This window comes from Neophocaena asiaeorientalis, unplaced genomic scaffold, assembly GCF_003031525.2.
Source record: "Neophocaena asiaeorientalis asiaeorientalis breed wild unplaced genomic scaffold, Neophocaena_asiaeorientalis_V1.1 scaffold246, whole genome shotgun sequence".
NCBI lineage: Eukaryota > Metazoa > Chordata > Mammalia > Artiodactyla > Phocoenidae > Neophocaena > Neophocaena asiaeorientalis.
The window spans coordinates 3,192,390-3,219,378 of NW_020174551.1; the positions used below are offsets into that span (position 1 = coordinate 3,192,390).

Genomic DNA, 26,989 nt, shown 5'->3' on the forward strand with positions numbered 1-26,989 from the left:
CGCAAGGCCGGAAAGACCACCTCCGACCGGCTCCCCCGCCCCGCCCACTTTCACGAAGCCAGGAAGTTCCGCGCAGGACCGGAAATAGCGCTCGCGGAGTTCCCGGGGCTGGTGAGTCTTGGGCCGGTTAAGTTTCAGCGTGAGTGGCTGAGACCTTGGCGGCGGGCTGTGGTTTACGAACCTGCTGCAGCGAAAGGTGGCAGGGGAGGAGATAGGCGCAGAAAACCGGCTTGCCGCGGGGGAGCATAGCGCTCTAGAGGGGCCGGGGACTTAACTCACGGACTTATCGGCCGTGCCACCTGCGCTCTTCATTGTTCTAGAAAAGGCCTGAAGGGGGACGGAAACAAGAGGGCGCAGTTTGCAGGCTGTAAAGTGGGCCTTGCTAATGAATCTTAATAATAAATAGTGCAGACTCTAGGCCAGGCATGGTTCCCAGCTTCACGGTTAAATCTTGCAACCACGCTGTGAGCTGGGCACTATTATTTGCACCCTTCAGAGGTGGAAACCACAGAGGTAGAGTCCTCAGAGACAGCTGTGGCTTTGGGAGTCAGTCTGGTTTTAGAGTCGGTGCTCTTCCCACCATGCTCTGCCACCTCCCATTGTCGTTAATTGTGACTTAAAGCTACTCAGCTTCGTAGGAAATGGGGAGTGTTTTGTTACTTACAAGGGCTCCTTCAAATGTAACAGTAGGAAACAGAACCGGCGTGGTGGCCCATTAGAGCTTCACTTTAGGGCTTGCCAGATTTAGAAGAGTCTGGAGAGTGGAGTAGTATCAGGACGTGGAATCTGGAGAGTGGAAGTGGTATAAGGACCCTTAGAAGATCTTCCAAGACCCCAGGTTCGAGTGGTTCCACCTCACTCCAAACCGTATATTGAATAAGTGCGTTAAATATTTCTTTTTTATTATTTTATTTTATTTTTGTCTGCATTGGGTCTTCGTTGCTGCACGCAGGCTTTCTCTTCTTGCGGCGAGCGTGGGCTACTCTTGGTTGTGGTGTGCAGGCTTCTCCTTGCGGTGGCTTCTCTTGTTGCAGAGCCCAGGCTCTAGGCATGCGGGCTTCAGTAGTTGTGGCTCACGGGCTCTAGAGCGAGGGCGCAATAATTGTGGAGCACGGGCTTAGTTGTTCCACGGCAGGTGGGATCTTCCCGGACCAGGTCTCGAACCCGTGTCCCCTGCATTGGCAGGCTGATTCTTAACTACTGTGCCACCAGGGAAGTCCCAATATTAAATATTTCTGCGTACAAATATTGAAAAAAAAAGCTTTTGAAATTGAGTTATGAGTATTTCATTAAATTTACAATTGCTTTCTTGTTAATTATTTTGCATACCGTGAAATGCTTTTCTTCAAAAACAAAAGTGTTCATAGATACTACATTTAAGAATGGAGCTGACAGTGTTATCTTTTGTATTGGATATAGATGTCTATAAGGCTTACAGACTGTGTGGGCCCTTTACATCTTCACCTCTCCCACCTCTTGATTCTGGCCTTTGTGTGGCAGGTAGCTGTTGGCTCAGGGGCAGCAGCTCCTGCCCTTTGCTGCCTTGACCCTACCCATTCACAGAGTGACTCACCTGTGCATCCCATGGTTCTGGCTGCCGATAAAACACTTAACATTTTTTTTTTAAACTAATATATTTTTTTGAATTTTATTTTATTTTTTATACAGCAATTTCTTATTAGTTATCTACTTTATACATACTAGTGTATACATGTCAATCCCAGTCTCCCAGTTCATCTTACCACTACCCATACCCCGCCACTTTCCCCCCTTGGTGTCCGTACAAAACACTTAACTTTTTAAATATGTTATTGTTACTCTTTTGTTAAAGCACTTTTTAATGTCAGTATGTACCACCCTAACTCCAAATTCTGCTATGATGGGGGAAGGGGGACTGTGTCAGTCTGTATAGTAAGCATTTAGTGCTGGCCTATGTTGGTGATCCTGAGATACAGAAAAGGTAGTTTCTGTCCTCCAGTAGCTTTAGCGTACTGGGGGAGACAGACAAACAGGAATATAATATTATGAGAATAACTAGTGCAAAAGCAGGTGGGACAGGGAGAGGGACGACACTGAAAAGGAAGGTTTGTCAAGAAAAGCTTTATTTAGGAAGTCGAAAGGATCTTGGAAGGAAGGGTAATATTTAGAGAAATGGAGAAGGGTAGTTGAAGCACAGGTGGGGAGAACAAGAACAAGGCTGTGGGCTTCCCTGGGGGCGCAGTGGTTGGGGGTCCGCCTGCCGATGCAGGGGACACGGGCTCGTTCCCCGGTCCGGGAAGATCCCACATGCCGCGGAGAGGCTAGGCCCGTGAGCCACGGCCGCTGAGCCTGCGCGTATGTGTGGGAGGGGGCAGGGAGGAGGAAAGGAACATAATTGTGTGCTGTGCACCAGGTCTGTGCAAGGTGACTTAAACATATTAATCCATTTACTCCTCCAGACGGCCTGTGAGGTAAGTTATAGTGTCTCCATTTTGTAGATGAGAAAACAAGCTCAGAGAGGTTAAATGACTTACCTATGATTACCATGTGCCAGTAAGTGGCAGAGCCAGTATTTGAAGCCAGGCACGTAGGACTACAGCTCTTTTGCTCATATGCTTTGCTGTCTCAAAGGTCCATTTTCTGTGTTTTGACTTCAGATACTCAGTTTTACCTGACTTCTGCATGTTGTCATCTCGTGTACGCCTGGTCCCCACGACAGTCCGCCTAATCCATTCCCTGATCTGCAGTTCTTCCCGTTCCTTCATGGATCTAAAGACTCTCCTTTCCTCCTTGAATGACTTTGCATCCCTCTCATTTGCTGAGAGTTGGGACAATGTTGGATTACTGGTGGAACCAAGCCCACCACACACTGTAAACACGCTCTTCCTAACCAATGATTTGACAGAAGAAGTGATGGAGGAGGCACTGCAGAAGAAGGCAGATCTCATTCTCTCCTACCATCCACCCATCTTCCGACCTATGAAGCGCATCACCTGGAAAACCTGGAAAGAGCGCCTGGTGATCCAGGCACTGGAGAACAGAGTCGGGATCTACTCTCCTCACACGGCCTATGATGCTGCTCCGCAGGGAGTCAACACCTGGCTGGCTAAAGGGCTTGGTGAGAAGCCTCTTGTTCTTTCACATTCAGTATTTTCCCTACCAGTGCTTCGAAATTTTAGAATGTATTTCCAGTAGTGTTTTAACTGCTTTAGGGATAGGGACCATTATTCTACTTTCATATATTGTAAAATAATCTTGCTGAAATCTGGCAATTAAATTGCATTTGAAAAATGAAATTTTTATCCTTAGTGAACAAGGACAGCATCATTTTTGATGGAGCTTTGTGATTCCTTACTCATGTGGCACAGTGCCTGGCACTCAGGCACTCCAGAAACGCTTGTTAAACTGAACTGAAAGCTTCAAGCCTCTCCAAAATATACTTCATATGTCAATCAAATAGAGTTTTATTGAATTAGTCCTTATGCCCAGCACAATGAGGGAATTCAGCATATGTGTTTTAGCAAGTCTTTTTAGTTTACTCATTTTGGGCTGAAGCTTCTGTGATGATATAATCTGGATTAATGTGGTCAAGTAAATTATGAGCATCTGCGACTTGAATCATAGTTTACATGAGTAAATTTAGTAAGCAGTCACAATTCTATATGTTATGTAAAAATTCATGAGTCAGGCTTGTCCAACTTTTTGTGATATTTACGAGTCTTCTGGAAAATCTGAAAATAAATTTGATTATGTATGTCTGTACTAAATCCCTAAATTACGGGGATTGTTGAATGTATATATAAGGGATATGTATGTGTGTGTATATTATATAAGCATCTGAGAATAAATCTTTTCAAAAATACTCATTTCTTAGAAGTTTTGCCCATAGTGGTTTATCTTTCTAATTTTTAAATAAACCCACAAAAACTCCAATTTCTGACAATTTTTTCTTTCTAGGAGTTTGCACCTCCAGACCCATCCATGCTTCCAGAGCTCCTGACTACCCCACGGAGGGAACACACAGAGTAGAATTCAATGTTACCCACACCCAAGACCTGGACAAAGTCATTTCTGCAGTGAAAGGAATTGCAGGTGTATCTGTCACTTCTTTTTCTGCTAGGTACAATATTTTTTCCTCTTTTTGTGTATATTAATTTGTAAGAATCTTTCTTACAGATTCTATAACTCTGTTATTTAAGTTTGCAGCGAATCACTTTCCTAGGGTGGGTTTACAAAGCAGCATACTTCTCATTTGCCTGCGGGTCCCTAAGGAGAACCATGGGATCTTTTCAAAGCAATAAAAATGATAAGTAACACTTATTGACTATTTTCTATGTGGGAGAGACTATATCACACATCCTACAGTATTTCTAATCCTCCTGGCAATGTTGAAAGTTATTTTTACCTTAGGGTATGCAGGTATACCCTAGTTATATGCTGATAACATAGGTTTACTTTTATCAGTTCCCAGCAAATGATGATTCCCAAACACTTGAAAAGAAAAATACATTAAGGTGCCTCTTGGAAGGTCAATCATTTATTTAATTAGGGCTGAGATACCAAAACGTTGCTTCAGGGACATCCCTGGTGGCGCAGAAGTTAAGAATCCGCCTGCCAGTGCAGGGGACACGGGTTCAAACCCTGGTCCGGGAAGATCCCACATGCCGTGGAGCAACTAAGCCCGCATGCCACAACTACTGAAGCCCACACACCTAGAGCCCATTCTCCGCAGCAAGAGAAGCCACTGCATTGAGAAGCCTGCATACCGTAACGAAGAGTAGCCCCCGGTTGCTACACAGCAACAAAGACCCAATGCAGCCAAAAATAATTAATTAATTAAAAAAAAAAAGTTGCTTCATTAGAGATTTTTTGGGGCGCTGATTTACCCTAATACCTACTAAAGCATCGTAAAAGACAAGTTATACAAAGCTAGGACTTAATTGTTAAAAAAAAAACGATAGGTACAATGACTTTTTTATAAAATGGAAATCTGTTGCATGAACCTGTGTCCCCTGCATCGGCAGGCGGACTCTCAACCACTGTGCCACCAGGGAAGCCCCAAAATGACTCTTTGATGAGTGGTTTTTAAGTGTAGATACATTATAGTAAAATGGTAGTAAATGTCCTCTCATAATATTGGGGAATTCCAAGAATCTTAAGAAAAATTGTTTATAAGATTTTGCATAGGTTCCAGTCATGGTGTCTTTTACCATACTGAAATACTGTGTAAATACTGAAATTAAAATTATACAAATAAAGCATGAAAAATTTAAGCAATACAAAAGTTCTCCTTGTCCCCTCTACTCAATCCCAGTATCTTCAACTCAAGTTGTCTTTTCCTTTGTTTTTGGAGAAGTGGGTATCTTTCCAAACATGTATAAGGACACAAAGAAATGTGTAGTTTTGTCTTATTCATTGCTTTCTTAATTAAATGGTATGCTGTATTTGTCTTTTTAACTTAAGATGTCTTAGAAATCTATCCATGTATGTCTCTCTTTTTAATTGCTACGCAGTGTTTATTATGAATGTACTGTAATTTCTTGAAGTATTCCTCTTCCTAACTGATGGACTTTTTAAAACACTGATGCACATTTAATTTGGTTCCAGTTTCTCCATATTACAGGTAATATCGGGGATTTACCATTAGATTGGGGGCCAGGCATTGTTTTTGCTTTTTCTTTTCAAATCTCTACAGATGGTTCCAGTGTTGAAACTACACTTCCACATTATCTTGTAAGGTGTCTTAGTTCTAGAATTCTATGATTATATTTAGAGTATATGGTTAAATACAAAACTTTCTTGGTGCTAGTTGTTTTGGAGAGGCTCTGGGGCATTGGTTTTTTTTTTTTTGTGGGCTGCGCCCCACGGCTTACAGGATCTTAGTTCCCCAACCAGGGATCCAGGGATTGAAGGGATTGAACCCGGACCCCAGCAGTGAAAGCACCGAGTCCTAGCCACAGAACCACCAGGGAATTCCCAAGGGCATTGCTTTTTTTATTTTATTTTTAATTTTTTTTAAGGGCATTGCTTTTTAAAGGGTGATTCAGGGACCTCTGAATCATTGCTAACGGGTGCTTATGAAAAATGCAGATTTGGGGCTTTATCCTAGATCTGTGTAATTAGAATGGGGTTTGCCTGAGGATCTGTCCAGGAGATTCTTGTATTCAATGATGTTTGAAAATTAACTTTTCTAGGGCTTAAAAAAAATTCAGTTTGCCCCAGCCCCATTCATAGATGTCCTGTTTCACTGGATCTATGGAAGGGTCCAGCAGCTGTTATTTTAAGAAGACAGCAGGAGATTTCTGATGCACAACCAGGACTAAGAACTGTTCTAGAACAGGGGTTTCAGAGTGAGGTCTCTGGACCAGCAACATCAGCATCACCTGGAACTTGTTAGAAAGATAAATTCTTAGCCTCCACTCGGACCTACTGAATTAGAAACTCTGGGGGTAGGGCCCAGCAGTCTGTTTTAATAAGGCCATGAGATGATTTTGATGCATGTGAAAGTTTGAGAAACACTATTCTAGAAAATAGTTTGGCTTGGAATTAAGTCCTAAATTCTATATAAATCTGATCTCCTATTATAGGAGGTTGTAAACTGTGGATTCTTTTAAATACATTGTTTATATTTATCCTAAACCAGGAAGTGACTTTTTTTCTAGGTCTGATGATGAAGAACAAACACGGCTCAGTCTGAATTGTACTCAGCAAGCTTTGATGCAGGTGGTGGCTTTTCTTTCCCAGAACAGACAATATTATCAGAAGACTGAAATTCTGTCACTGGAGAAGGTAATAAAAAATATGTTATTGTGCATTTTTGTTTGACAATTCATATGTAAATTATTAGATACAAAGTGATGATGGAGGGCACGTCATGCCCTGGAAAGTATATTTAAAACTGGAGACGTGGGCTTTCCTGGTGGCACAGTGGTTGAGAGTCCACCTGCCGATGCAGGGGACACAGGTTCATGCCCCGGTCCGGGAAGATCCCACATGCCGTGGAGCGGCTGGGCCCGTGAGCCATGGCCGCTGAGCCTGTGCATCCGGAGCCTGTGCTCCGCAACAGGAGAGGCCACAACAGTGAGAGGCCCGCGTACCGCAAAGAAAAAGAAAACAAAAAAAAAACGGAGACATTTCAGGAATAAGAAAATGTTGGAACTTGTCTTAGTCCGTTCGGGCTACTATAACATGTTTGGACTGCTATAACAGAGTACCACAGACTGGATAGCTTATAAACAACAGAAAGTTACTTCTCACAGTTTTGGAGGCTGGAAAGTCCAAGATCATGGCACTGGTAGATTTGAAGTGGTGTCTGGTGGGAGTTCACTTTGTGGTTCAAAGATGGTGCCTTCCCTCTGTGTCCTCACATGGTGGAGGGGACTAAGGATATCTCTGGAGCCTCTTTTCTAAAGCACTAATCCCGTTCGTGTGGGTTCCAGCCTCATGACTTAAGTACCTCCCAAAGGCTACACCTCCTAACCCGTATGTTAGGATTTCAACCTATGAATTTGAGGGGGACGGAAACATTTAGACCATAGTGGTACTTCTTCAGGATTAGAGACTCAGTTACAAGTTCAGTCTCTTATCTTATACCCTATGCCTGGACCGTTTTTATTCATTCTTTTAACTTGACAGCCATTTGTATGATGATTCCTATGTCTTTACTTCCTGTCTCAGAATGCTTTCTTAAGGTAAAAGAAAAAAAATTTTAAAAGAACCTATATTTCCAGCCACTTTCTGAACATTTTCCACTTATGACTCTTACAAGTATTTAAACTCCAGTATATACAAGTATTGACCTTATCCCCATACCATGCCTTTAAATACCACTTTTTTCTGTTTTATTGGTGGCATCATCATCTATCTTATTTGCAGTTTGCACAACTCTCCCTTGCCCCTGTAAATCCAAGCCCTGCTGATTCTGTCCCTAAATCTACAAACGTTTCTCCTCTCTGTTTGCTTCGCCACCACAGTAGTTGAAACTCTCATCTTCTTCACTTGGGATATGAGTAGTCTCCTGAGTGGGCCCCTACAGGAGACAATCCAGGCTTTTTAGCTTAGAGTGTGAAGCCCTTCATGACTGGCAAGGACCCCTGTCTCCGCGTCTTCTCCATCCGCATCCCTTGCTCTGTATACCAGCTACACTGTCTGCTTTTCCATCTGCCCTGTGCGGTCTCTCCCACCTTGGCACCTTTGTACGTGATCTCTCTCTTTAGAATGCCTCTCCACATCTCACCCTGTCCCTAACCCACCACACTGCACTTGACATCACTCCTTTTTTAACTCCTTTCTGGTCTGTCTTGGAGACCCAAGTCGTTGTAGAACCTTGTTTGACTCCACTTAGTCCAAGTACCCACCTCCCCTAGTCTCAACTCATTTATTTTGTCATTCCTTTGTGCTCCCAGAAAAAAACAATACCTACTTTGTATTTAAAAACACTTTTATTTTCATTGTTTAAACATCTGCCTTCCCAGGAGACTGAGCTCCTAGAAGTCAGAGAATGTTTTTGTCAGGTTTGCATCCCCAAATTTTAGCCTGGAGCTGGTTTTATAGCAAGCTGATAATATGCTTGTTTTTTTTTTTTTTTTTTTTTTTTGTGGTACGCGGGCCTCTCACTGTTGTGGCCTCTCCCGTTGCAGAGCACAGGCTCCGGATGCGCAGGCTCAGCGGCCATGGCTCACGGGCCCAGCCGCTCCGCGGCATGTGGGATCTTCCCGGACCGGGGCATGAACCCCGTGTCCCCTGCATCGGCAGGCGGACTCTCACCCACTGCGCCACCAGGGAAACCCAATATGCTTGTTTTATTGATCTCGGCATTTGCTGTCTGTTCTATGGATTTGTTTTCTAGGACTGATGATGTACAGTTTTTCTAATTTGTTTCTCTTCAGCCTCTGCTTCTACATACTGGGATGGGACGGTTATGCACCCTGGATGAGTCTGTCTCCTTGGCAACCATGATTGAGCAAATCAAAAGGCACCTAAAACTGTCTCATGTTCGCCTTGCTCTTGGAGTAGGGAAGACCTTAGGTAAATATGTCTCCTTTATTTGTCCAGTATACTTACTGATACTGTTGGGCAAAAATTGAAACTCTTGGCTGTGTCAGTATAGATGATAGAAACGTGTTAGCAGCTCACAGGAGATGGCTGCTATCCTTTATCGATTGGGGTGGTTGAGGTTATACTGTGATATACATCTCATTGGCCTAAACACGATTTATTTCTCAGGTACACTCCACATTCATCTCAAATCGGTGGGGGAAGTTTGCTCATTGTAGACTGGTTACTGTTGCTGAGGGAGGGTCTCAAACCATCAGTTAAACATTCTAGTCTGGAAATACATATTCTGTTCAATTCACTGTCCAGAATTACTTAACCCAGGGAGAGCATGAAGTGCAATGCTACCAATATCCAGGAAGAAAGCTGGAAATTGTGATTGTTCCAGTTACAACGCAAATCTTACATTTTACAATACTGGCAATATTTTATAGTGAGGTAGTGCTCAGTGATGTGATCCAGTGCAGTTTCTGAGTTTTGTAGCCACTGCCTTTTCTCTTGGCTTTCCCCAGTATTTTGGGTAACAAAAGGAACGGACAGAACATTTGCTGGACCCCTGCAGTGAGCCTAGCACTGTACCTAGTGTCCTGAGTGTGTTGAGTTCCCACTGTGAAGGCGGCGAGTAGAGCACAGGTGTGATGAGTGTGGAATCTGAACGCCTTGGGTTCACGTTTGTCCTGTCTGCTGCATGACTTGGACAGGCTATTTAACCCCCTGTGTCCTGGTAGCCTCGTCTGTAAAAACTGCAGAAATAATAAAACCTAACTCATCGAGGTGGTGGTATAATTCATGTGACTGGCACACATTAAGTGCTGGCCATCGTTAACTGTCTGGGAGGTGTTATTATTCCCATTGTACAGGTGAAAAAAATTGAGGTTTGGAGAGAAACTTATCCAAAGTCCACAGCTAGATCAAACAACTCATGAGTGTTTGTGTCCAAAAAGTGTTGGTGGCAGAGATGGGATTGGACTTCTGACGAGCTCCAGTGCCACTCTTTCGAAATACCACTAATGAAGTGTCCATTCTAGAAACCTAAGTGCTAAACACTTATTGAATTTTGGCTTGAAAGATTCTGTATTTCACTCTTCAGAGGATGCTCTTTCAGGATCAATACGATATTAAAAAAAACGTGTGTCAAATCCATTCATAGCATCCTCTAACTAGCCCTTTTAGTTCCTTAGCTTCCTTACCTGGGAACAGAGAGTTACCTGCTTACCTCTCACTGTTACCTGGAGACCCGGGTGAGGTTGCTTTACTGAGCAGCATTGCAGTGAAGCCCGAAGCCTAGTGCTAATAGTGGTTGATACTATTCAGGGGTGCCTTATGTGGGCTTCTGCAGCAACATACATCTGAAGGAATAATAATGCTGCCTTGGGTTAGCTCTGCAATGCCAAGGAATAGTCTGTTTGCCTATGTGAAGATGTTTTTTATTATTTTTTAAAACTTGGTAAGCAAAATTCACGTACTGGTGATGAGACTAGGAGTGAAATCTGCATTACATTTAGGATTGTCTGTACAAATTATAATATTAAAATGAAGGGGAGTTATAAAGTAGTGGCCTCTTGTTTCCTTTATCTGGAAGAGTCCACAGTCAAAGTCGTGGCCGTGTGTGCTGGTTCTGGGAGCAGCGTCCTTCAGGGAACAGAGGCCGACCTCTACCTCACAGGTAGGACAGCCTTTGGATCTTTTTTCTACCCTTTTCTTGTGCATCCCTTCCCTACCTTGGTTTATTTTCTTTCAAGTTAAAAAATAGCATAGGGCTTCCCTGGTGGCGCAGTGGTTGAGAGTCCACCTGCCGATGCAGGGGACACGGGTTCGTGCCCCGGTCCGAGAAGATCCCACATGCCGCAGAGCGGCTGGGCCCGTGAGCCATGGCCGCTGGGCCTGTGCGTCCGGAGCCTGTGCTTCGCAACTGGAGAGGCCACAACAGTGAGAGGCCCGCATACTGCAAAAAAAAAAAAAGCATATTTTAGGACATCATCTAACATATAGATGGATCTAATAATAGCAGGCTTTAGGACAGCATCTGACATATAGATGGATCTGTTACTTGAACCTGAAATAAATAGGGACTATGCCAAAATTGGGAACATACCATATTCTTTGTGGAGGGGAAAAAAATCATTTAACAATTAGATTATCTAAAAAACTGATGTTCAGCACTTATTTAACCTAACTTCTTCCTAAACATGATTTCTCTCAGATTTCATATGTAAGTTAATGGGACACTTTTTACCTCGTCGTCTTAGGTAGAAAATGGTTCCTCTTACTCAGCCCTAAAGACAATCATCAGTTTCTATCAGTTATAACTCCAAAATCTTTCTAGAACTTTTCTCTGTATCTCCATCCAGGCATCCTCTACTTGAAGTACTTCATCAAGCTTCTAATCTTAATCTTCCACACACTCCCACAAAACTAACTTTCAAAAGTACAAATATGATGGTGGATAATATTATCCAGGCTAAAAACCCTTCAGTGATCTCCTTCAGCTGTCCTGGTGAAGCCTAAATGTTTCATCCTCTTTCATGCAGCCTTTGCTCATGCTGTTTTCCCTGGCTAAGATGTCTTCTCTTTGCCCCTCCGGACGTGCAGGCTCAGCGGCCATGGCTCACGGGCCCAGCCGCTCCGCGGCATGTGGGATCTTCCCAGACTGGGGCATGAACCCGTGTCCCCTGCATCGGCAGGCAGACTCTCAACCACTGCGCAACCAGGGAAGCCCTGCCCCTTTCTTAAACTTCTAGTGGTAAAAGCTCAGAGACACCTCCCCTGAGAAGCTTTTTCTTGACAGTGTCCAGCTCCTGCCCCTGGTGGTCATGACTTCCTCTCCCGATTCCTGTCACTTTGTTCTTAACCTACAGTATGCATTTCTTATTGGACCTTAATTGTTTGGCTCCCAGGCTTTATACTCTGTCCTTGTGGGTAATACCTACCTGGTAACTTGGCCCATCGTTCCTCCAAGGAGTTGGAGGCACTTTGTACACTGCCGCTACCAGCGGTATTTCCACCTCTGCGCCTCCTGAGGGTTAGGAGACTGGGGGTTAAAGATTACTTTTCCCACTTCTAGGACGAGACTCAAGGGTCTTAAGCCCCTGGCTGTTCCTTTGGCTACCCCTGGGGCCCTCCATTACTAAGGCTTCTCCTGCCACCCACACCCATGCCTTATTGTCTCGCACACCCCCTGACAGGGGCTGCTGCGCTTGAAGCATTGTCGCACCCCCAAGCGTGGAGGTGCAGCATCTGAGCAAGCATGATGTATTTTTTGAACCAACTAAAAATGTATGTGACCATTACCTGTTTTCTTTTCTATCCTTCAAAAGAGGTAAGATTTTTATAAGCCCTCAAATGTATACCAGATTGAAATAAACTTTCAGTGTATAGGGCAATTTGATATCTTACAACATGGTGTTTCTGTTTTAAAATTTTAACATTTTACTTTGAAGAAATTTCAGACCTATAGAAAAGTTGCAAGAATAGTACAATGAACTCCTGTATACCCTTCACCTAGATTACTAATGGTTATATTTTGCCACATTTGTACATTTTCTCTCTCTCTCTCTAACATATCATACAATATATGTGTATATATTTGTGTATGCATACCTATATTTATATATTTACATGTTTCCTCCCAAACCGTTTTGTAATAAATTGCAGATATGGTGACCTTTTACCCCTAAATACCTCAGCATTGTATCTCCTAAGAACAAGGATGTTTTCTTATATGACCATGTTGTGGTGATTTCAGGTTGATATCCAATCCATGATCACACACTACCTCTGGAATAGTTCTAAACTTTGTCTTCAGAGCATTGACATTTTTGAAGAGTGTAGGCCGTTTGCTTTGTTGTATATCTCTCAGTTTGGAGTGTCTGTTTCTTCATAAATAATGACTTTTTTTAAATTAGTTTTTTTATTATAAAGCAATATGTACATAAGATAAATTCACACAGTTCCAAAATGTTAAAATGTCCTTCCTATCTGGTTAGTTGGGGAAACAGAAAATATCTTCTTATCTGGCTAACTTAAGATGTCTACAGTCTGTGAGGCATCACTTTGAATATAACTTCAGGGATGGGAAGCCCCAGCCAATAGACCAGTTTCATCACCCTTCCTTTGAGCTTGATGTGTTAGGTCATAAAGGGTAATATCCTAGAAAGACCAGCAGATGGCGAGATTGCTCCTTGCAAATATAAATTGTCTTTGATTTGCTTTTTCTTTCCCATAGCTGCCATCCTGAGCCAGCCTTTCTTTCCTTTGTCTTCTGGTGTTACTGCAGGGTCTTTATGGATTTTCCCACTTCCATGCCTTCTCCAGCCAGTGCATTTATAATAGTCCAGGCAGCCAGATTGTCTTTCCTAAAGCATGACTTCTAACTGAGCCACCCTAGTGTCTTTTTCTCCTTTTACTTTTTCTCTACTGTTACTTAGATTAAGATGTTTTAAAAGGTGCCTGAATAAAAACTATTCCTTATAATGAAATGATGCATATTTGGGTAGGGGGGAGTGTGGGGAATTGAAGATTTGGGCAGGGGGGCTTTTTTTTCTAAGAACCATTTTTTTTAATGCGTTTATGTCTCAAGTATATTTCAAAATTATGCTTTTTATGAACAAGCCAAATTGTGCATAATGTATTTTTGCTTTTAAGTTGGAAGTCATCAGATTCATACATGGTGTTTTTTAAAATTCAAAACATTTGAGTTTTCCCAAAATCTTTTCACAAAAGATGATATCCTCTTCCACCAGTAACTTCTAGGTGTTTTGCCTAAGTCAAAGGAAAATACCTAGGCGTTTTGCCTAAGTCAAAGGAAAATACCTTGCTTTTAATTTAGAAGTAACCTTAAGTTCATTTCATCCTTATGAATTAGACTACGGTTGATGCTGAAAATTTTGGTACTCACAAAGTGTAAAGGAGTCTCTGGGAAGTAAGCCTAGGACTTTCTTTTTTTTTAAAGATTTATTTATTCATTTTATATTTTATTATTGCTGCGTTGGGTCTTTGTTGCTGCACACGGGCTTTCTCTAGTTGCGTTGAGCGGGGGCTACTCTTCGTTGCAGTGTGTGGGCTTCACATCACTGTAAGCCTAGGATTTTCTTGAGGTATTTGTTATTTAATAGTTACATAAGAAAGAAACTTTTTGGGGCTTCCCTGGTGGCGCAGTGGTTGAGAGTCCGCCTGTTGATGCAGGGGACACAGGTTCGTGCCCCGGTCCGGGAAGATCCCACATGCCGCAGAGCGGCTGGGCCCATGAGCCGTGGCCGCTAAGCCTGCACGTCTGGAGCCTGTGCTCCGCAACGGGAGAGGCCACAACAGTGAGAGGCCCCCCCCAAAAAAAGAAAGAAACTTTTTGAAAGCCCCATTTTACTTAGCAGTGGTCATTTATTTTATTGTGGAAACATTTTGAATGGGTGTTCCTACAGGTCTAGTTATGGCAGTATTAGATACTGTTGGATGTGTGAATTTGGTTACTTGCCTTGGATCTGCCAAGGAGAAAGAATTTGGAATTCCGTATCTCTTTTTAAATTGGAAGACATGTAAGAAACATGCATATAACTTTCTAGATTTATATGTAAAGTTCTGGTGTATTACATTTGCTTCATACAGAATGCAAAGTTGGTATTTCTGCTGTTATGGTTCAGCATTCCTCAGACTCTGTGTCTAATATTTAAATATTTGTTCTTTCTTTTGTTGGCAGGTGAGATGTCCCATCATGATGTTCTAGATGCTGCTTCCCAAGGAATAAATGTGATCCTCTGTGAACATAGCAACACTGAACGAGGCTTTCTTTCTGATCTTCGAGATATGCTGGATGCTTACTTGGAGAATAAGATTAATATTATCGTGTCAGAAATAGACAGGGACCCTCTTCATGTGGTATAATGCATGCAGGAACAACCAGATGACACAATCTGCAAATCGAATGGCTCCCAACTCAAATGCATAACATGAATCAGTGGGGTATCCTTCTGAAAGAATGTCTTAGAAGGTACATTATCATTTCTGGTTTCTTGATCTGCTTCACCAGATGTTCTGTAGCTCAGAAGGTAAAAACAATAATATAATTACCATTAAAGCACAATTATTATAAAGAACAAATTAAAGAATATATTGTATAATATGTATTCATTATAACCTCTAGGAAAGATGGAGTAAACCTGTTTACTTAACATTCTTGGGAAATATCAATAGCTCAAGTAATCATCTCCTTAGCTTAATTATAGATGGGATGTGTCATTCTATATCTCTCTGTCCTTAGTTATTTAAAAAATATACTTTTCCAAAAAAAGTATATATATACATATAAACTTTAAAACTTGGGATTAGAACACCTGTATATAGGTAGTAGCCCCTGGAGGGTGATAAGGTCTATCTGTATGTTTCTGTTCCTAGATCACTAACCTCCCACCTAAATTTCAGAATCAGGATGAGTTTTTTGGGTTTTTTTGGCCATGCCGTGCCACATGCAGGATCTTAGTTCCCCGACCAGGGATCAAACCAGTGCCCCCTGCAGTGGAAGCATGGAGTCTTAACCACTGGACGGCCAGGGAAGTCCCTCAGGATGAGTTTTGCTTTTTGTTTTAAATATACATGATCATTATTCATGTAATTATTGCTTTATTGCTTTTTAGGTAACTCACCTGTAATTTTATTAGTAATGTATTCAATATAAAGATGGTTAACTTTCAAAATAATGTTAGTGAGTACTTATACAGTATTAATTTTGTGCCAGGCACTCTTCTAGGTACTTTATAAACACTTTCAATCCTTTATAAACAAGCATGTAAGTATTGTTACTCCCATTTTACAGATGAGGAAACTGAAACAGAGGTTAGTTTGCCCAAGGCCACGTAGCTAGGAAGTGATGGAGTTAGTTAGGACACAAACTCAGGCAGTCTGGCTCCAGAGCCTGTGTGCTTAACTACAGTGTATCTTAATCAAATACATTGATGACAGAACTGATAGAAGAGGTATGGAAGAAATCCTGAAGGGAAAAAAAAATCCATTTTAACTGTGATTTTCTCTGGGGGGTATGATGAGAGGTTTTTTTAAAAAATTTAATATATATATATTTTTTTTTGGCTGGGTTGGGTCTTCATTACTGCGCGTGGGCTTTCTCTAGTTGTGGCGAGCGGGGGCTACTCTTCGTAGCGGTGTGTGGTCTTCTCACTTCGGTGGCCTCTTTAGTTGCGGAGCACGGGCTCTAGGCACGTAGGCTTCAGCAGTTGTGGCGCACGAACTTAGTTGCTCCGCGGCATGTGGGATCTTCCCGGACCAGGGATCAAACCCACGTCCCCTTCATTGGCAGGCGGATTCTTAACCACTGCGCCACCAGGGAAGTCCCCGTTTTTTCTTTTTAATGCTTTTATATGTATTTCCAATTTCTCCACTGAGCATGTTACTATGGTAATGGCAAAAGCAAATCTTTTAAAATACTATTTGTCTAAGATGAGAAGCATAGAATTTTCTATTTCCTTTGTAGGATCCTTTTCCTACCAATCTTTTTTCTCCTGGAGGCTTTGGGATCCTAACTTATAAATTATTCTTGGTGGTTCATCTGTAATACTGATTCACGGCAGAAATAACCAGTAGGAGTGAGCCTTATGAAATGCCCCCCAGTTAGAGTTGGAGGAGCCACCAAGAAAGGTGGGAGAACAGCTAAGTGTCAGTAGCCAAGAAGTAGAAAGCTTCAATGAGATGGTCAGCTTTGTCAAAGTAGAGAGAATGAGATGATAGCAGCTTTGAGAGACTGTCTTGATGGTATTTGCTTCATTCATTCATCCACTGTTCATTTTCTGTGTGCTGGGCCCTTAGAGATGTGGGGAGGATAGGACAGAAATTTGGATGACGGTTACAATAAACTCTTAAGTAACTATGATAAAGATATGCATAGGGTTTATAAGGAAGGTCTTCTGGAGAAAGGGGGTAGAATTCAGTCAAGAGGGACAGCTTGAACAAGTGCACCAAGTAGAGAAACAGCACAGCACAGTGAAAAACCCAAGTAAGTAATTCACGTAGACCCAAGTAATTACTGTCATGGTGGAAAGCACAACGCAGGGAAGGTATGGTCAGAGGTGATGACAAAGAAATAAACTGAGGCCAGTAGCTCTCAAACCCTCCTTTTTTTCTTTATAGCACACTCAAGGTGTGATGTGATTTCATCTGTAACTGACTGATGACGGCAGTAAGGATCTCAGTGAAGTAATTTTAGTTAAATCCAGTTTCTTTACTGGCATGCTAGCATTTCTAAATAATTAAAAATACCCCCAAACACATCCTATGCAGGATTTATTTTTATTTTTTTCTTCCTGTGCAGTTTTTTAAAAAGTACCACTCAAGATTATTTACTTTCAGCTGTCAAATTTTCTGAACTGTTAACTTTAACATGTTGATCGCTTAGTTGTATACATCATTGCTTTCCATACCTTTAATGTGTACCAGAACATCTGGAGATTTAGTTAAAATGCAGATTGATTCAGATGCCTGAGTAAGGGCCCAAGCATTTCTTAAGTTCCCAGGAGATGCTGATGCTGCCATTTTGAGGACCACACTTTGGGTAGCAAAAGTAAAGATGCTGAAGCATTTAGGTGACCTAAATACTTAAGACTTGAGGCCCAAGTGATATATGCCAAAATAATGAAAATTTGGTAATGAGCTTTGTTATACTCATGCTTAAAGTTATATTTTCCATAGTGTTAGTTATTTCAAATTTACTTTATTCAACACATTAAGGATACTGTCATTTTTAAAGCTGTTAAAACCTCAACTAGATATTTCACGTCACATTTTCATATTCTCTCAACTGCCTAGCACAGAGCCTTCTACTTAGTAAGTTCTCAGCAAACATGAATTAACGTGGCTTAACAGCAATTTGAAAAATTAAAGTATGGGAGACTCTCCCAAGGGAGAGAGATCAAATAATTACAAAACGCCTGAGAAAGTCATTTACATGACAGTTTATCCCTTGGCTTTTAGGAGACAGTCTGTGATGAGGCGGACTCTCATGACTCACTGTTATATCTGAGAGCCACTCAGGACTAAGCTGGAAGAGTCACCTCACCTCCTAGAATGTAGGAAAATACATGGTGAACTTGCTGCTGGCTCCAGGTTTGAATTGGTTGGGGGGGAAAATACAGTTGACCCTTAAACAATGTGGGGTTTAGGAGTGCTGACCTTCTGCACAGTAAAAAAATCCAAGTATAACTTATAGTTGGCTCTCCCTGTGTATGCTGTTTCTCTTTATGTATCCGTGGGTTCAACCAACCGTGGATTGTGTAGTACTGTAGTATTTACTATTGGAAAAAATCTGCATTTAAGTGGACCCACACAATTCGAACCTGCGTTGTTCAAGGGTCAACTGTAGATTTCTAAAGTTTTGTTAGTAATTTTTTTTTTAAGTAAAACCTATGCACCATCCCTCGAACTTACTGATCTTTTGTATGAATGACATGTTCATATATTAAAATGGCAAACATGATGCTAAGAAAGTTCAGTTTCTGGAGTATCACAAGAACTGGTTTAGAACTCCCTGCCTAAGGGATTCAGTATTATGCCAAGTTTGTAGAGTGTAACTGTCTGTCCTGCATCCCCTGTGCCTTTTTTGGCCTATTCTAGCCATTTTATTAAGAGAAGCCAGAAAAATGTTTCAAGGTTTCAGGTCTGTTCAGTCTTGCGAGAAGCGAGCAACAGCAGAAGTTTGGAGCCTTAGCAATCAAACTGATAGAGCTGAAGCAACACTGACGTTGAAACAAGGTAACGAACATATAATTCTGTCAAGATCACCATCAGAACTGTGAGATGCACTCATAAAACTTTTGAAGCACTTCAAGATATCTTTAGTAAAAACACCCAGTACTATAAATGAAAAAAAATGGTTATATCCAAATTGGTTTCTTTATTAATAGTAAAGACTATTCACACATACTGCTTGCAAACAGTATAGACACAAAAATTATAAAAATAAACCAGTAGATATTTAAGGGCAAATGCAAAGTTTGCACATTAGGTCATTAAAGATTTCATATACTTTTTTATACTGTAAGTTATAATAAACTAAATATATTAAGCAAAAAACAAAAACAAGGTGCAAACCAGCAAGCATCATATGCCACCATTTGTGTTTTTAAAATGAGAAATACAGACAAATACCCTTAGATGTGCATAGAATACCTTGGGAAGAATGCTTAAACCGCTGTCAATGGCTGCCTAAGGGACTGGATCGGGATGGTAAGGAAAATCACTTTTCATTGCATATCCTTTGGTACAATTAAACAATTTTAGAATCCTATTCAGGTATAAATTTAAATATTTTGATTAGTAATTATGCTTAAGACTAAACCCCTTAATGCATGGATTTAAAATAAAATTACTTCATTATATGACACAAAGAAATGGTTTTAAAAATTCTGATCATTTTGGGAAATATTTTCATAAAAGGGGTTTACAAGATGAGAAGTGAGTGAGAAATGCTGATGCAGTATATTACAGTGATATCTTAATGAAGAATTTCATTTCCGAGTATGAAATAGTTCAGGGAGTATGTGAAGACTATGAGCTGACTCCAGTGGCCGAGATTAGCCTTCTTATCTTTCCTAAGAGGAAAAAAGGCTTGAGTATTTAGGAGATTGTCATTTTAAGGAAAAAACTGAAATGTCTTACAGTGAATTTTAGGCCTACTTGATAGAGAAATCAAATTCATTTAAAGCCAGCCATTAATATGCTGCTCATCTGCATGTTATTCAAGAAAAGAAAAACATGTTGATATACAAGAATAGTTAAATTTTTATTTTCTGTCGCCTTGAAAAAATAACTAAAATGAAATTCAGGTTTGTGTTTCTCTAGCCTGGCTTCTAGCTTGTATCCTGAAGGTGACGGCACAGACGTGAAGTGTCCTGAGCAGCACGATCTGTTATTGTTCACGTGCTTTCTGGGATGGGCATACACCCTACATACTCTATGTTTTTCCTACTCTCCCAACTGAATAGCGTCATGCTCCTCCTTCCTCTGTCAGCATGGAGCCTAAATACAAAAGGAGAAAGCTGAATTACCTACTTTCCCCCAGTCTTACACCTTTTGTTAAGCCATTTCAGAAACAGTAAGAGATGATCTGCCTTCTCTTTATACTCTTCAATTCTGACACACGGAATAGCAAATAAAGCCGATTTACGTGATGCTGCAACATCTTTGTACTTCCACACTCTGGAACAAGCACGCAAATAGCTCCAGGAGTGTTAAAAGGCCCTCGAAAAATTAGGAATATCATCTCTGGTATAAAAGAATTCAAAACATCCAGCTCCAAATAGTCCCTGAGCACACTGTTCCTTCCAGCAAGAAGTCTCCAGAGAGGTAATGAATGAAAGGCACATTTTCTCCAACTTGAGGACCACTGCATAGTACTAGGATGGTACACCAGCCAGGCTAATAATCAAGGTTCTAATTGATGACATCCCCCCTCCCAATTTTAAATCTTGTACATTGGAAAAAGAGTCTAATATTGGATGTAAACACAACATTTTAGACTAGAGGAGTGGCAGCTGGGGTACAACTCTTCCACAGAAGATTCAAGAGTACAGGAGAGCTTCAAAATTCCTCTTCTTCCTTCTCCAAGAAATCAGTCAATGTTCCATTGTCAACAGGAATTAATAAATATTCCACTCCATCAGTTCCCTAAAAGATGTAAGAATACCCTGGATGTTAGTCATTCGTAAGAGATATATTTGAATCCTGTTGTAGGTTAAACAAAAAACTGATTTGATTTCATTAATATTTTATATAAATATAAAGGTATAAAAATTAAGGCCAGAGGGCACACAGGCATATATATCTATTAAATACACTGAATTTATAGTTAAGCTGCTTTATAGTGGAAAAGACTAAAGGATGAGAAGGTGGGTATTTTATTTTCCACCTTCCTGCTCTTTCTAAAATCTTATACCACTGATTTCCCTGTTCTTTTAGTCCCCTTTCAACTGGATCCTTCCCATTGGCTATAGGTTCGGGTATCTCCCATTTTAAAATAACCCTCACTAGATTCCTCGTTCTTCTCCATCCGTCTTATAACCCTGGCACCTTTCCAGAAGAGTTGTCTATAAATGGTGGTCTCCATTTCCTTGCTTTTCACTCAACCCAGGCCAACCTACCTACTGCCACCATTATCATGTCACCAGAAGAGCTTTTGCTTAGCCCACCAAGGAATTCCAGTGTCTTAAATTCATTATGTATCTTCAGTCTTTGTCTTTTTTGGCCTCTCGGCAGCTCCTGAGACTGCTGACCTTTTTTTTTTTTTTTGGCTGCACCACGCAGCATGTGGGTTGTGGGATCTTAGTTCCTTGACCAGAGATCAAACTCGTGCCCACGGTGTTGGAAGCGTGGAGTCTAAACCACTGGACCACCAGGGAAGTCCCTGACCGTTCTTTCTTAAAACACGCTTCTCTTGGCTTCTGTGACAACTTCGTTTTCTTCTTGGCTCTGTGGCTGTTTCACCTCTGCAGGCTTATCTTCTACTTGGCCATTAAGTGTCACACTGCTAGGCTTAGTTCTTGGCCCTCTAATCTCACTATATGTCCTCTCTCTAGATAGTCTCACCAATGCCTGGTTTCAGTTATAACTTAAATATGTAGGAATCATAACCTCGTATCTCTAGCCCAGATCTTTTCTCTGGTATCTTGTCCCAGGAATCCAAATGCCTAGCTGACATCTCTACTCGGAAATCTCAGAAGAACCTCAAACAGAGTTAAGTCCAAACATATAAGACCATGAACTCATGCTATGTCTCCCCCAAAATGTTGCTCTTCCAGCTTCTCATCCAATGATCCCACCACCTCTCTGGTTGTGCAAGCCAGAAACCAGGAATCACTCTTGACACCTTCCTTTCCCTTGGCTCCCGTACCCAATCTATCATCAATTCTTGTCAATTTTGAATCCAACAACTCCTCTCTTTACCCGAGTCCAGATTACCACCAGGTGACTAACACCTTTCTAGCTGGTCTCTGTGCCTTGACTTCTGGCAATCCCCATCTTACCCTGCCCCATTCCACTCTCCAGACCATTGTCAGAACAATTTTTTAAATGACTCCCCATTATTTCAGAATAAAGACTAAAACCCTTTCCTTGGCCTAAAAGTCATGCATAGTCTAGCCCTTTTCAGCCTCATTTGTGTCATGCTGGCTGCCTTTTGTTCTGGGGCCTCTTTACATGCTGTTCCTGCCTAGAATTCTCTTCCCTTCCCTGTCTGACTAGTTATCTCCTAGTCTTCCTAGGTCTCAGCTCAGTGGTCTCTTCTGATACCCATAACTAGGTCAAATCCACCTACTGTAAGATGCTCTTTCAGAACCATGTCCCTTCTGATCACAGGACTCACCACAGTTTAAACTTTACGTGTGTGTGATTATTTGGCAAATGTCCATCTCCTCCATTAGACTTTAAGCTTTATGAGAAAAGAAATTAGGTTTTTGCTAACTTCTGTATCCTAATGCTTAGTGAAATATCTCATAAAGTTAGTGCTCAATAAATATAGACTGGATTAATGATAGGGCAGAAGGAAGAGAGGGAGAAGGAAATAGGATTATTTGACTCATTTCTAATGGCCTGTTACTCTGAACTAGAAGTCGTAAGTCTTCTGCTCTACTCTGAAGCAGAGTACTTTTACCTTCTCTCTGTCTACACAACTCAAATGGCACACTGCCTAAATGGATCCTTGTGACCCATCAGGCAACCTCAGTTTCATAATCAGGCATACTTATCCTTAAGTAAATGAGATACACTAATCGTGGCACACAATGCTACAGCAGCAAAGTCTCACCTTCTTTGTTCTTATAAGCTTGTGGTCCCTAAATTCAGTTAATTGGGCCCGAAGTGTCAGATCACTATTGACGAGGAATGCCTCCCGACACTGCTGGTAAAAGTCTTGAAAAGAAAGTCCTGGAGAGTTCAAAAGATAATGTGAACGTAAGTCAGTATTTAAGACATGACCCCATATATGGATACCCATGCCGAAGAACACAGAAAAAAAGTGCTATTACCAAAGTATGTCAAAGCAGCCAGTAAGTGTTGAAGGAAGTATCTCTGGAAGAAGCAAAGCTAGGGAATACTTAGGTGTTATGTACTGTGGCTTACATTCTTAAAAGAGAACTGATTGGTTGAAAGCAGTCAGCTGTGGCCAAGTATGACATAATCCCATGGACAGTTTTAAACAGCGTGAATAAAGTTGACTTTTTTTTAAAGAGGGAACTAGTAAGTCAAATGAGAGCTGAATGATTATTAAAATGTGTGTTTAAATTTAACACATTATTTCACTCAAGGGGAAGAAAATCTAAGATGCCCAGCATATGAAGTATATGTAGTTGGTAGACACACATCCATAGGTGGCACAGGAAATTTTAAAATTAAGCTGGATTTGTCTTTCAATTTGTACTGGCAAACAGCCTGTTCAGCAGTGTATCTGTAGGGCTGCTTGAAAATTTTCGATATGGCAGACACGATATCACAGAGCAAACCATTTTATTCACTGCTGTGAAAAACTGCAGTGCTATTATTAGATTCTAGAAAAAAGAATTTATGGGATGAAGCAAAAAGTCACACCATTTAATATCATAAATATTGGATACCATGGGGCTTCCCTGGTGGTGCAGTGGTTAAGAATCCGCCTGCCAGTGCAGGGGACACGGGTTCGAGCCCTGGTCCAGGAAGATCCCACATGCCATGGAGCAACTAAGCCCGTGTGCCACAACTACTGAGCTTGCACTCTAGAGCCCACGAGCCACAACTACCGAGCCCACGTGCCATAACTACTGAAGCCCGTGCACCTAGAGCCCGTGCTCCCAACAAGAGAAACCACCGCAATGAGAAGCCTGCACACCACATAGAAGAGTAGCCCCCGCTCGCCGCAACCAGAGAAAACCTGCGCGCAGCAACGAAGACCCAACGCAGCCAAAAATAAATAAATTTAAAAATATATAGTGGATACCAATGTAATAAGGGTTATCCTGGTTATCCAGCTGATACTTTATTAGTAGCCTGAAAATCCCCCTAGGGAAAAAAAAAAACAAACAGAAATTCAAATCCACATGTTAACATTCAAAGATAACAGCTAATAGTAAAATACACAAAGAGTGTGAAACACCTGGCCTGTCTGTATTACCTTCTGTTCCTTTCTCAAGGAACATCGTATCCTGGTCTACTCAAAAAGGAGAAGCTTTTTTATTTCCTTTTAAAGAAAATCTAGGAGTACAGCTGACCCTTGAACAGCACGGGTCTGAACTGCGTGGGTCTACTTATGCGTGGATATTTTTCAACAGTAAACACTACAGTACCACACAGCCCCCAGTGAGTTGAACCTGCGGATGCGGAGGAACTGCGGATATGGAGGGATGACTGTAAGTTAGGCACGGATTGACCCCCACGTTGTTCAGGGTCAACTTGTTTTTTTTTAGACTACAGGTTGGTCCACTATAGAAAACTTGTAATATATAATAAAAACTAAAGAGGAAAATATTAACCCCATAACCTTAAAATAACAGCCACTAATATTTGATGTGGAGATCATACGTGCATATGCTGCTTTCTCAAGTCTTTGTGGAACAAGGCAGTGTGAAAACATAAATTCATGCATTTACATATGGTACACACCATTTTATACCTCTCTTTTTCACTTACTGATTTTCCCATGTCTTTAAAAATTCTTCCTAAAGTTTTTAATGTCTGCTCATCTGTCGTACCACAAACTGACCATTTCCCTACTGGTTTTGGATGTTCACATTACTTCCAATTTTAATTAATAAAAAATATTAATTTATTAAATACAATTATAAATAAATACTCTTTCATATTTTGGATTGTTTCTGTAGGAGTGTGTACCAAGTAGAATTATTGGGTTGGAAGCAGTGTTACACAAACCAAGTTCCCCAGAAGTCCCTGGATTTGGCAAAAATTTTAAACCTTTTGCATTTTCATTTTTATGACAGTCTAGAAGATAATTTCTGTAAGCATATTTTGGATCATCTGAATGACCACTTATAACTAAGTACTACCACTGACTACACTGCTGAATTTTGGTGAAGACTTTTTGATCAATCACATTCATACCAAGTAAAGACTAAATTATATTGGAGTGTACAGAATGAACCAAAAAAGCATTGGAGACTAGCACACAGACATTTAGGTATGCCCAACTAAAAAATAATTGCATTAGAGCATTTACATTGCATGGATTCCCAAGTTTATATGTAATAACTTGCAATGGTCCATTAGGAGTAAGCATAATAGTAAAATTAAATGAACACTTTTTCTATTCCCAATTCCATCAAAAATTTTGATTAGATATTCATTTAATACATATTTCACTATTACTGCAATGATAACCTTCAAGTGTACAAAAACAGCTTTATACAGTAACAAAATTCACTGAAATTAGCATTTGAGGGTTAACATCACAAGGGAGTCTTGTGATGATAAAGTTGCCTATCTTGATTGTGGTAGTTACACAAGTGACAAAACTGCACAGACCTAAACACACACACATGCACAAATGGGTGCACATATCAATGGTGAAATCTGAATAAGCTCTCTGGATTATGCCAATGTCAGTCTCCTAGTTTTAACACTGCACTGTGGTATGAGTTACTGGTAGGGGTTGGTTGGGAAAGGAATGCTCAGGACTTGCCTCTTACATTTCTCTGTGGCCTCCTGTGAGGCTACTCAATGCCTTTTTTCAACAGGTTAATTATGCAATTTATTTTTTCCTGGCTTATGCTGTATACAACTTTCCTTAACCTTTATTAATTGCTTTTATTAATTCAGATATGCCTCTTGGTTAGGCTGCTGAAGGGCTTCACTGGAGACACTATACAAAGATGTCCAAGATTTAAGAGGATGAGCTTTGGAACCATGCAGATTTGGATCAAAATCTCTGTGCCCTTCACTATCTACCTTAGAGGAGCTGTGAGGATCAAATGAGCTATTTCATGTAAAGGGCCCTGTGTTTGAATCATAATGTTCAATATGTAATTAAAAATAACTATCAAATTTAAGTAAAATCCATCAAAATTCTGCTTTTTCCTCTATGATGAACATTGAGATGCTCTTACTCAGAAACATAAAAATCTATTAAAAACAAAAATGCTGGTACTCTTGCTTTATTATTATTATTTATTATTACTACTGAGTAGTCTGCCTAATGCATAACCCAGTACTGGCAACTATTATTACTACTATTTCTCTCAATCCTGCAAACTAAGTAAGGACTTTAGTATAGCCATTAAAACTTAGTATGGCATATCTTAAAATATATAGAGTTTTTTGAAAAAGAAACTATAGTTTTCATTCTTACCTTGCGTTAGGGGTAAGGCTTCGTAAGACATGAGTTAGGGAACTAAGTGGTAGTGATCCAGATTGTTTAACCAGAAGAGAATTCTCATAGGAGGTTTCTTCAGTATAATGACTATATGTAGTAGCTTCATACCAGAGCCAGTTATAAAGACTCTGCTTTGCATGATCCCACACTAGAGTACATGATCAAAGAAAACAAGAATTACTAATTATTTTCATATTGTCTTGTTACTAGATTCCACTCTAGGAAAGAACAGAAAGCATTAAATAAAAAGTGAATCCTGAAAATTTTCATGTTTGCTATTTCCCCATCCAAATCAGTACCTCACAATCTAATTTCACTGTCAATCAACATCTGAATCTTTATTTGTATATTAAATACAAGTTAAAATATATTAGCACTACCAAGGCATTCTTTGAAAAATTTTAATAATTTATTTTATTTTATAGGATTATCATAAAGTCTGAATTAAATGCATAAAATAAATGTTGCAATTCCACAAAGAAGAGTAGAAAGAAACCAAAATAATAGTTGGGTCTCCTCTCCTTCATGAAACTTTAGCTGTAAAACACACCCTTTACTATCTAAATTTTTATTTCCAAGAATTATGTTCTAAATCAGATTAAGGACACCTAT

The 26,989-nt window shown here is 40.6% G+C and overlaps 2 protein-coding genes across 6 annotated transcripts in view; one reads left to right on the top strand and one right to left on the bottom strand.

Annotated features, from left to right (window-relative positions):
* The first annotated feature begins 68 nt into the window (after window positions 1-68).
* NIF3L1 (NGG1 interacting factor 3 like 1) lies at window positions 69-16,111 on the top strand. Of its 4 annotated transcripts, none has more exons than XM_024757328.1 (7): window positions 69-111; window positions 2,637-3,097; window positions 3,937-4,099; window positions 6,642-6,768; window positions 8,868-9,006; window positions 10,616-10,699; window positions 14,726-16,111. In XM_024757328.1, the coding sequence occupies exons 2-7, from the start codon at window positions 2,662-2,664 to the stop codon at window positions 14,908-14,910; spliced, it is 1,134 nt and encodes a 377-aa protein (XP_024613096.1). In that variant the 5' UTR covers window positions 69-111; window positions 2,637-2,661; the 3' UTR covers window positions 14,911-16,111. The 4 variants fall into 4 exon arrangements, with proteins under 4 accessions (XP_024613096.1, XP_024613095.1, XP_024613097.1 ...); XM_024757327.1 differs by lacking the exon at window positions 69-111 and adding an exon at window positions 118-880; XM_024757329.1 differs by lacking the exon at window positions 69-111 and adding an exon at window positions 118-838.
* Window positions 16,112-16,504: 393 nt separating this feature from the next.
* Window positions 16,505-26,989, bottom strand: part of ORC2 (origin recognition complex subunit 2) — a 53,317-nt gene continuing 42,832 nt past the window's right edge. Inside the window, exons 15-18 of one of the 2 annotated variants that reach the window (XM_024757326.1) lie at window positions 26,354-26,525; window positions 23,993-24,054; window positions 22,829-22,947; window positions 16,505-20,694 (exon numbers count right to left, since the gene is read on the bottom strand). In XM_024757326.1, the coding sequence (XP_024613094.1) occupies window positions 20,608-20,694; window positions 22,829-22,947; window positions 23,993-24,054; window positions 26,354-26,525 (440 nt within the window). In that variant the 3' untranslated portion in view covers window positions 16,505-20,607. The remainder of the gene's footprint in view (window positions 20,695-22,828; window positions 22,948-23,992; window positions 24,055-26,353; window positions 26,526-26,989) is intronic. The other variant, XM_024757325.1, reaches the window with a different exon arrangement.

What these genes read in the sequence shown, in the direction of transcription:
- NIF3L1 (XM_024757328.1), top strand. Translation starts at nt 2,662, where the DNA reads ATGTTGTCATCTCGTGTACGCCTGGTCCCCACGACAGTCCGCCTAATC. An exon ending in AAATTCTGTCACTGGAGAAG is followed by an intron (nt 6,769 to 8,867) that starts GTAATAAAAAAT and finishes GTTTCTCTTCAG; the next exon opens with CCTCTGCTTCTACATACTGG. An exon ending in TGGAGTAGGGAAGACCTTAG is followed by an intron (nt 9,007 to 10,615) that starts GTAAATATGTCT and finishes TTTATCTGGAAG; the next exon opens with AGTCCACAGTCAAAGTCGTG.